Below are 11064 nucleotides of genomic sequence, written 5' to 3'. Positions count from 1 at the left end.
AAACATTAGCAGTTGATTAAACGTAATCACTATACATAATGGATAAACGAGTTAGAGCTACCGTTAACTCAACCGGAGTTTTAAATGAAAAAGTAAATTCTCTAAGGACTAGTCGAAGTGGTCATATTGGCATTATAACTAAAATAATTAATCGTTTATCACTCCTCCTAACAGAACAAAATAAAGATTCAGAGATAGTTAACATGTCAAATATACTTAATGAGACACTCGGAATAGTTAAAAAAAAATAACTTTTGAGCATAATAATCTGGTCTCCGCGGAGGAGAGTGAGGCTGCTAAGCAACTTTTAAGATAGCAAAAAATAAAAATCGACCAAATAAAATCTGTTTGTGAGGAATATTTTAAACATTCTAACGCTGATGATAATTTAGAAATTGATAATGCCACAAGCCAGGCCTCACGTCACCGCTCGTCGTCGCATCGATCACCTTCAAATCACTCTAGATTTTCCACACATTCCAGTTTATATCAAAACTCTTCTCACAGCAGTCAAAAAAGCCATCATAGTAAGTTCCAATCGCATCATCTTTGAACTTGCTTCTACAAAGGAAGACTGAATCTGCTGAGGCTCAGTGACAGGTGAAACTTGCGGAGGAAAAGCTAAAAAGGGAGTTAAATTTGTTAGAACGGAAGAGAGAGATAGAGCTTAAAATATTGGAACAAAAGAAAATGCTAGAGAGAGACGAAATAATAAAAAGGCTAACGTAGTGAAAGATAAAGCTGAAATCGCCAGATTAAGAGAGAGTATAATAGAAGAACATGTTGCTTCAGAAGATATGTCCGTTAGATCGCAAATTACACAGCCATTAATATTTAGAGAGAGGAAAAGCTGGTCTTATTATGTACCAACCACCGAAAACCTTCGAATATTAGATAGCAGAATTGACAGAGAAGAGAGAAATATTTCATCCCAGATAGACTCATCTCTACAACATCCTAAAAACGACACTACTTTCGTTATCCCTAGTGACATCAACAAACATTATTCTAAACCACATTGTTCATCTTCATCAAACCATTCAACAAAAAGCCGTCACTTCTTCAACATCGATGATGTACCGTCTGATGCATCTTCGTCAGTCAAACAACATCCATATAAAGATCAGACTAAATTACTTCCATGTTTAAATCAAGATAAATCTCAAACGAACCGTTCAGAAATAAAAGATGTCGAAAACAATGTCTTCAATAATCCGGAAAATATCGATAAATCTCGTTATCAACCGATTGATAAATTTATTGTCGATCTTATTGAAGGACAAGAAACCATTATAGAAGTTGCAAGTGCGATAAATACCGCTAGAGTAATTCGCTGGGAGTATGAATCAAGGAATCTACCAGTTATTGATCTGTTTAGGTTTGATGGTTCACCTAATAAATGGCCAGAGTTTGTGGAAAACTTTAAATCTAGAGTACACTTGAAGGTTTCCTTTGACGATAACAGGGTAGGTTGATTAGTGTATTAGACGGTGAGGCGAAGAAGACGGTGTTATCGATTGGTGCAAGTGGCATATTTTACGCATCTGCATTAAAAGCATTGAAACGTGACTTAGGCAATCCTGTTGTTGTATCTTACTTTAAATTAAAAAACGTTCTCCATCTTCCTCAAATACCACCTCGCGACAGAACATCTCTCCGTCGATATCAGCAGCTTCTTAATTCTAATAATACTAACCGATCTACATCGCATCACGATAATTTACCGATTTTTATTTACCGTAAACTTTCGCTTAACAAATTTATCACAGTCCCGGCAGGATGTTTCATATCTTATCATTTAATCTGTTTTAACCACTTTATCTGTATGGATCGTTAGTGTTAGAAACATCATTAGTAGCAGATAGAAACATTAGCAGTTGATTAAACGTAATCACTATACATAATGGATAAACGAGTTAGAGCTACCGTTAACTCAACCGGAGTTTTAAATGAAAAAGTAAATTCTCTAAGGACTAGTCGAAGTGGTCATATTGGCATTATAACTAAAATAATTAATCGTTTATCACTCCTCCTAACAGAACAAAATAAAGATTCAGAGATAGTTAACATGTCAAATATACTTAATGAGACACTCGGAATAGTTAAAAAAAAATAACTTTTGAGCATAATAATCTGGTCTCCGCGGAGGAGAGTGAGGCTGCTAAGCAACTTTTAAGATAGCAAAAAATAAAAATCGACCAAATAAAATCTGTTTGTGAGGAATATTTTAAACATTCTAACGCTGATGATAATTTAGAAATTGATAATGCCACAAGCCAGGCCTCACGTCACCGCTCGTCGTCGCATCGATCACCTTCAAATCACTCTAGATTTTCCACACATTCCAGTTTATATCAAAACTCTTCTCACAGCAGTCAAAAAAGCCATCATAGTAAGTTCCAATCGCATCATCTTTGAACTTGCTTCTACAAAGGAAGACTGAATCTGCTGAGGCTCAGTGACAGGTGAAACTTGCGGAGGAAAAGCTAAAAAGGGAGTTAAATTTGTTAGAACGGAAGAGAGAGATAGAGCTTAAAATATTGGAACAAAAGAAAATGCTAGAGAGAGACGAAATAATAAAAAGGCTAACGTAGTGAAAGATAAAGCTGAAATCGCCAGATTAAGAGAGAGTATAATAGAAGAACATGTTGCTTCAGAAGATATGTCCGTTAGATCGCAAATTACACAGCCATTAATATTTAGAGAGAGGAAAAGCTGGTCTTATTATGTACCAACCACCGAAAACCTTCGAATATTAGATAGCAGAATTGACAGAGAAGAGAGAAATATTTCATCCCAGATAGACTCATCTCTACAACATCCTAAAAACGACACTACTTTCGTTATCCCTAGTGACATCAACAAACATTATTCTAAACCACATTGTTCATCTTCATCAAACCATTCAACAAAAAGCCGTCACTTCTTCAACATCGATGATGTACCGTCTGATGCATCTTCGTCAGTCAAACAACATCCATATAAAGATCAGACTAAATTACTTCCATGTTTAAATCAAGATAAATCTCAAACGAACCGTTCAGAAATAAAAGATGTCGAAAACAATGTCTTCAATAATCCGGAAAATATCGATAAATCTCGTTATCAACCGATTGATAAATTTATTGTCGATCTTATTGAAGGACAAGAAACCATTATAGAAGTTGCAAGTGCGATAAATACCGCTAGAGTAATTCGCTGGGAGTATGAATCAAGGAATCTACCAGTTATTGATCTGTTTAGGTTGGATGGTTCACCTAATAAATGGCCAGAGTTTGTGGAAAACTTTAAATCTAGAGTACACTTGAAGGTTTCCTTTGACGATAACAGGGTAGGTTGATTAGTGTATTAGACGGTGAGGCGAAGAAGACGGTGTTATCGATTGGTGCAAGTGGCATATTTTACGCATCTGCATTAAAAGCATTGAAACGTGACTTAGGCAATCCTGTTGTTGTATCTTACTTTAAATTAAAAAACGTTCTCCATCTTCCTCAAATACCACCTCGCGACAGAACATCTCTCCGTCGATATCAGCAGCTTCTTAATTCTAATAATACTAACCGATCTACATCGCATCACGATAATTTACCGATTTTTATTTACCGTAAACTTTCGCTTAACAAATTTATCACAGTCCCGGCAGGATGTTTCATATCTTATCATTTAATCTGTTTTAACCACTTTATCTGTATGGATCGTTAGTGTTAGAAACATCATTAGTAGCAGATAGAAACATTAGCAGTTGATTAAACGTAATCACTATACATAATGGATAAACGAGTTAGAGCTACCGTTAACTCAACCGGAGTTTTAAATGAAAAAGTAAATTCTCTAAGGACTAGTCGAAGTGGTCATATTGGCATTATAACTAAAATAATTAATCGTTTATCACTCCTCCTAACAGAACAAAATAAAGATTCAGAGATAGTTAACATGTCAAATATACTTAATGAGACACTCGGAATAGTTAAAAAAAAATAACTTTTGAGCATAATAATCTGGTCTCCGCGGAGGAGAGTGAGGCTGCTAAGCAACTTTTAAGATAGCAAAAAATAAAAATCGACCAAATAAAATCTGTTTGTGAGGAATATTTTAAACATTCTAACGCTGATGATAATTTAGAAATTGATAATGCCACAAGCCAGGCCTCACGTCACCGCTCGTCGTCGCATCGATCACCTTCAAATCACTCTAGATTTTCCACACATTCCAGTTTATATCAAAACTCTTCTCACAGCAGTCAAAAAAGCCATCATAGTAAGTTCCAATCGCATCATCTTTGAACTTGCTTCTACAAAGGAAGACTGAATCTGCTGAGGCTCAGTGACAGGTGAAACTTGCGGAGGAAAAGCTAAAAAGGGAGTTAAATTTGTTAGAACGGAAGAGAGAGATAGAGCTTAAAATATTGGAACAAAAGAAAATGCTAGAGAGAGACGAAATAATAAAAAGGCTAACGTAGTGAAAGATAAAGCTGAAATCGCCAGATTAAGAGAGAGTATAATAGAAGAACATGTTGCTTCAGAAGATATGTCCGTTAGATCGCAAATTACACAGCCATTAATATTTAGAGAGAGGAAAAGCTGGTCTTATTATGTACCAACCACCGAAAACCTTCGAATATTAGATAGCAGAATTGACAGAGAAGAGAGAAATATTTCATCCCAGATAGACTCATCTCTACAACATCCTAAAAACGACACTACTTTCGTTATCCCTAGTGACATCAACAAACATTATTCTAAACCACATTGTTCATCTTCATCAAACCATTCAACAAAAAGCCGTCACTTCTTCAACATCGATGATGTACCGTCTGATGCATCTTCGTCAGTCAAACAACATCCATATAAAGATCAGACTAAATTACTTCCATGTTTAAATCAAGATAAATCTCAAACGAACCGTTCAGAAATAAAAGATGTCGAAAACAATGTCTTCAATAATCCGGAAAATATCGATAAATCTCGTTATCAACCGATTGATAAATTTATTGTCGATCTTATTGAAGGACAAGAAACCATTATAGAAGTTGCAAGTGCGATAAATACCGCAAGAGTAATTCGCTGGGAGTATGAATCAAGGAATCTACCAGTTATTGATCTGTTTAGGTTTGATGGTTCACCTAATAAATGGCCAGAGTTTGTGGAAAACTTTAAATCTAGAGTACACTTGAAGGTTTCCTTTGACGATAACAGGGTAGGTTGATTAGTGTATTAGACGGTGAGGCGAAGAAGACGGTGTTATCGATTGGTGCAAGTGGCATATTTTACGCATCTGCATTAAAAGCATTGAAACGTGACTTAGGCAATCCTGTTGTTGTATCTTACTTTAAATTAAAAAACGTTCTCCATCTTCCTCAAATACCACCTCGCGACAGAACATCTCTCCGTCGATATCAGCAGCTTCTTAATTCTAATAATACTTGGCTAATCTTCATGGGCTACAAATCTGCTATTAATTCAACTGAAAATTTAGCAAAGGCTGTAGCTAGATTACCTCACTACTTTCGCAATCAGTTTTCAAATTTTCGAAAGACAAAATTACGAGTGAGAATAGCATTAATTTGATTGACTTTGAGAAATGGTTGAGTTGGATGTTGTTAGAGCAATTCAATCCAATAGCAAATTTAATCGCAGATCAGGAACAGAATAAAATTAAAAATGGAAAGGAGTCGAAGAGAGATGAGAAAAGAGTGAGAACATTTGCAACAGGTGCAGGTAGTGAACGCAGTACGAAGTGTTGGATTTGTTCAGAAAATCATTTTGTTTTTAAGTGCAGAGAATTCGAATCAAAACCGGTGGCAGATTGTAGGAAGTTTGTTTTAGAAAAGGGGCTTTGCTTCAATTGTCTTTCACCTTCTCACAAAATAAAAGAATGTAAATCTAAGAAGAGGTGTCGAGAAGATAAATGTGGAAAACGTCACTACACCCTGCTGCATTTAGGACCGCCACAACAAAATGAAAATGAAGATACAAAGAATGAATCTGAGGCAACAATCACCCGATCTCGTACCACAACTGACACCTATCTTCAAGTTATCCCGGTTACCGTAACTCATAACAACAAATCAGTAACAACCAACGCTATTTTAGATAGTGGATCAGATAGCACCTTAATTTGCGAAGAAACAGCGCGGAAACTCGGATTAGGTGGGAAGGAGCAATCGTTGAGAGTATCGACGATCCTATCGAATTCACAGACGTTTAAATCAAAAATCGTATCATTTAATGTTCAACCTACCAATCTAAAAAAAGAAATCAGAATCGAAAAAGCATGGGTTGTACCAGATCTTAACACTCCTACTGAAAAAAGAAACATCACAGATTTAAAACAAAAATATGTTCATTTAAAAGACATCGATATACCAACCTTATTAAACGTCGACAGAGTAACAGTACTTATTGGAATCGATACACCATCACTTCATATTCAACAGGATTATCGAGTTGGAAAACACAACGGACCAGTAGCTGTTAAAACGCAACTTGGTTGGATCCTATTTGGTGGAAAGAATAAAAACATATTTACCAATATTAATCGATTAGAAACTACGGATAATCTCAATAAAGCAGTAGAAAGATTCTGGGAAATTGAGTCATATGGAACAAAGCCTCCACTCTATCCAGACCTACTAACGAAAGACGAGAAACATGCGTTACACATACTTAAGTCGACCACGAAAATGAAAGACGGTCATTTTGAAGTAGGTTTATTGTGGAAAGATGAGAAACCAAAATAACCATACAACAGGCAATTAGCAGTCCAACGTCTTAAATCTAACGAAAGAAAATTGAGCAAGCAACCAATTTTAGCAGAAAATTATAGGTTACAGGTCAAGGAATATATCGCTCTTAGACATGCAAGAAAGCTTTCAGACTTTGAGAAGAACCAAACATCCGATATCACCAACTACATACCACATCATGGTGTTGTCCATCCTAACAAGCCCGGAAAAGTTCGTGTAGTATTTGACGCAGCTGCAAAGTACAAAGGTATTTCATTAAACGACAACTTGTTGCCCGGTCCAGACTTGCTGAACAACCTAGTATATGTATTACTCACATTCCGTACCAATCGTTACGCAATTATGGCTGACATTGAAAAAATGTTTCATCAAGTCAAAGTATCAAGGATAGAACAAGACGCTCTTCGTTTCGTTTGGCGAGAAAACACCAGCGACAACATTGATGACTTTGCCATGCAAGTACATTTATTTGGTAAAGTAGACTCACCTTGTTGCGCAAATTACGCTCTTCGACAAACTAGTATCGATCACGATCGCGAAATCGTAGACGCTATCACGAAAAAGTTTTACATGGATGATTATCTGGACTCCATGAAAACGGTAGACGAAGCTGTATCGATAGCAAAAACCGTGACAGAAGCATTGAAAAGGTGTGGCTTTCGTTTAACAATATGGCTTTCAAATTCTTGTGAAATTCTTAAGTGTTTTCCAAATACCGAAACCGTAATCAACGTCAATCTAGATCTAAACAAATTACCAACTGAAAGAGTACTTGGTATGTTATGGAATCCGAATACTGACTATTTCACATTCAAAGTTGTCAACAAGCCATCACCTGAAACTAAAAGAGGTATATTAAGTTTAACAAGTTCAATATTTGACCCCCTTGGCATCTTCATTTTAGAAGGAAAACTTATCATCCAATCTTTGTGGAAATCCAAAATAGACTGGGATGAAGAAATACCAACCGAATTAAAAACAAAGTGGTTGAGCTGGAGAAGTGAACTGGAGAAACTAACATCGATCAGCATTCCTCGATGGCTCAAACTACAATTCACTCGATGGCTCAAACTACAATACGATAATCAGTTGATTCAACTACATATTTTTTCCGACGCTTCAATCAATGCATATGGTGCTTTCGCATATCTACGTATTCCAGATACGCATTCCGTCAATGTAACATTCGTGATGGGAAAATCCAGAGTCGCCCCGTTGAATCCGAAATATCTCACAATACCAAAATTAGAATTACAAGCTGCTGCCCTGGCTACAAGAATGAGAGAATCAATAGTGAGTAGTCTTTCCATGGACCTCAGTACCAAATTTTGGACAGATTCACAAATAGTTTAAAAATATATCTCAAATGAAAATTTCCAGTATTCGTTATGAATCGCATCAACGAAATTCGTACTACGACTGACGTCAATTCGTGGCGTTTTGTGCCAGGAACTCTAAACCCAGCAGACAATGCTACAAGATATGTACCACTATCATCGACCGAAAATTCCATATGGTTAACCGGTCCATCGTTTTTAATCGAAGAAGAATGCAATTGGCCAGACAAAAACCAAAATGTCATTCAAAGTGAAGAAGACACAGATATTACCAACTTTCAATCAACCAGTAATGCAATACCAGAGAAAACATCTTTTATCAAATGGGAAAGTTATTCCGATTGGCAAAAATTCTGTCGCCACATTGCGTGGATTATCAAATTAAAACGAAATTGGTTGTTATTAAAGAGGGGAGGGTCTGAACGTGAAAAATTTGATTACCTGGCCGTTGATGAAATTGAAGCAACAATGTTACAGTTGTATAGCATCTCACAACAAGAATCCTACCCATCAGAATTCGAAAACCTACAATCATACAAGGAACTATCAAAAAGATCACCACTTGTAGCTTTGAGACCAATGATGCAAAACAATTTGATTCGTGTTGGAGGAAGAATGTGTTTAATCGATATACCATTTGAGTCGAAGCACCAAGTGATAATCTCGCCGAAACACCACATTGCGCGACTCATAATTCAACACATTCATCATACAAACTTCCATGTTGGACAAAACGCAACACTAATACTATCAAGACAAAATATTTGGATTCCGACTGGAAAATCCTTTGTGAAGAATTTGACAAATGCATGTACATACTGCAAATCAAAGAAAATCAAGCCAATGTCACCACTTATGGGAGATCTACCAATCGATCGTCTTGCTGTAGGTGAACCACCATTTAATCGATCAGGAGTAGATTACTTTGGTCCAATGATTGTCAGGAGAAGTAAGAGGACAAGAGCTTCATCTGGAACCGTAAAAAGGTATGGAGCATTGTTTACCTTCATGACGTCACGTGCCGTTCATATTGAGCTAGCTGGAGATTTATCGACAGATTGTTTCATTCTTGAACTTCGACGTTTTATCTGAAGAAGAGGAAACCCCAAAACAATCACCAGCGACAACGGAACCAACTTCGTCGTCGCAGATCGTGAACTAAGAGAGCTGGTAACGAATCTGAATGAGACAAAACTTTGAAAAGAGTTCACAAAGAATAGTATCGAATGGAAGTTCAATCCACGATTTTCACTATGGATGAATGGAGCGATGGAATCTATGGTAAAAATCACTAAACGAGCGTTGAAAGCGATAGTTCGTGATCGCGTTTTCACCGAAGAAGAGTTACATACATTCCTGACTGAAGTAGAAGAATTTGGGATAGAAGTAATTGGGTTTTTATAGTTTTTTCGCACTTTTCACATTGCTTCTAATCTCCGTACGAATAGGACAAGCGTGTGGAGTGAAAATCGAAAATATCGTAGTTCTTGATTGAAATCTTAACGTAAAGAGTTTCTTCAAGCAGCAAAAAGGAAGCAAGCGCAGTAAACGACGCAATAGTTAGTGTTTCATGTTTTATTTTGTACGTGTAATAGTATGTCTATCGACACAGGCTATATTTGTATTTATTTATGTTGTGTTTATCTTTTTGTGTCTTTGTATTTTTCTGTTCGTATTTAAGCTACGAAACGTCATCATCATACTGTACTAGACCGACCGATGTACCGTATTTTATTCTGCCGCCCCTGTGTGTTCGCATAGTTACGTCTGCTTTCTTGTGTACCGTCCGCGCACAAAACATCAGCTATGATATCGTCGACGATAAATAACCTTTCATCCCCCGCTAGGAGCTCTGATAATTTGCTTATCCAATCACACAGCTGGTCACCAGGATCTATGAGGAACACGTAGTCATCCCTCCAGGGACAGGCTCTATCAAGATAGGTCCTATTCCAGCGGATAGTAGAGCACAGGATGATGATGTTGTGAAAGTGACCCTTGTACTCAATCTCGAGCAAGTCCAGCACTCGCTGGGTCTTACCACAGCTTGTCGGACCAGTGAAAATTGTCGTGCACGGATCTTTCACGATGTCTAGATTCATTTATTCTGTCTGCCGGTAGCAGATAGAACCTTGCACGTTTAGTTGGAGATATATCGATGACCCCTAATTTGATTATCCACAATCCACAGAGGCTGCATATTGGTGTAGTGGAGTCTTTCTAATTGCACCTCTTCGCTGGGATATTCTCCATTCTCCCTATAGTTAACCGGGATTTTGTGATCAAACTGCCACTGCCCTCGGTTTCCCCAATTCATCCCATCCCTAAACTGGGCCTGGATGTGCTTCATAAATGTTACGATATCGCACCCCAGGTACTCGGTGGAAGCTATCTCTATATCATACCTTAGAGCATCGCGAATCCTGTTCAGAATGAGATGATATTGATACCTAGGGAAATCGCATTCTTTGCACCCGTTCCTCCGCCTTTCACGAGGGTACCTTGCACGCTCTACCCACGCATTGTTATTATCGAGTAATGCACTTTTTCGTTTGTTGCCCGTTCCTCTGGATTCTAAAATTATCAAGTGCTAAAGATTGCTTGCATCTCGAGCATTTCTTAACCCCGTCCATATTAACTCGTGTTTACCCTAGTAGGAGCAAATACGAACGTGATCAGTCTATTTAGGCTTAGGCACGATGCTCGCGGGTATCCACACTTTAGAGCCATTTCTCTCGAACCCCGTCCAGCTGTGAAGTATACTACCATTTTCATCACATCGTTAGTATCCATCTTGGTGCCGGGGCTCCAGATCCCGAGGAATTTCTTCCCAGCCATGGCATAGGCAAATGTAAAACGCCTAGGTCCACGACAGTTTCATACACCATATCTATTATTTCCTTCTGTTGAGGGGTCACATTAGAACTCGTGTTTATTATTAGGTTATTTCATCTTGAGAAAGTCGATATCGGGCTGGGCTGT

The 11064-nt window shown here is 37.6% G+C and overlaps 2 protein-coding genes across 2 annotated transcripts; both read left to right on the top strand.

Moving 5' to 3' along the window:
• The first annotated feature begins 5593 nt into the window (after nucleotides 1-5593).
• LOC130612949 (uncharacterized) lies at nucleotides 5594-8098 on the top strand. The gene is made up of 2 exons (XM_057434282.1): nucleotides 5594-6703; nucleotides 6833-8098. The coding sequence occupies exons 1-2, from the start codon at nucleotides 5594-5596 to the stop codon at nucleotides 8096-8098; spliced, it is 2376 nt and encodes a 791-aa protein (XP_057290265.1).
• A 35-nt stretch (nucleotides 8099-8133) lies between these two features.
• LOC130612948 (uncharacterized) lies at nucleotides 8134-9174 on the top strand. Its single transcript, XM_057434281.1, has one exon. The coding sequence runs from the start codon at nucleotides 8134-8136 to the stop codon at nucleotides 9172-9174; it is 1041 nt and encodes a 346-aa protein (XP_057290264.1).
• Nucleotides 9175-11064: the final 1890 nt, after the last annotated feature.

Source organism: Hydractinia symbiolongicarpus, chromosome 10 (assembly GCF_029227915.1).
Source record: "Hydractinia symbiolongicarpus strain clone_291-10 chromosome 10, HSymV2.1, whole genome shotgun sequence".
Classification (NCBI taxonomy): domain Eukaryota; kingdom Metazoa; phylum Cnidaria; class Hydrozoa; order Anthoathecata; family Hydractiniidae; genus Hydractinia; species Hydractinia symbiolongicarpus.
Note: the sequence above shows the minus strand (reverse complement) of the source record. Positions and strands in the feature narration are given on the sequence as shown.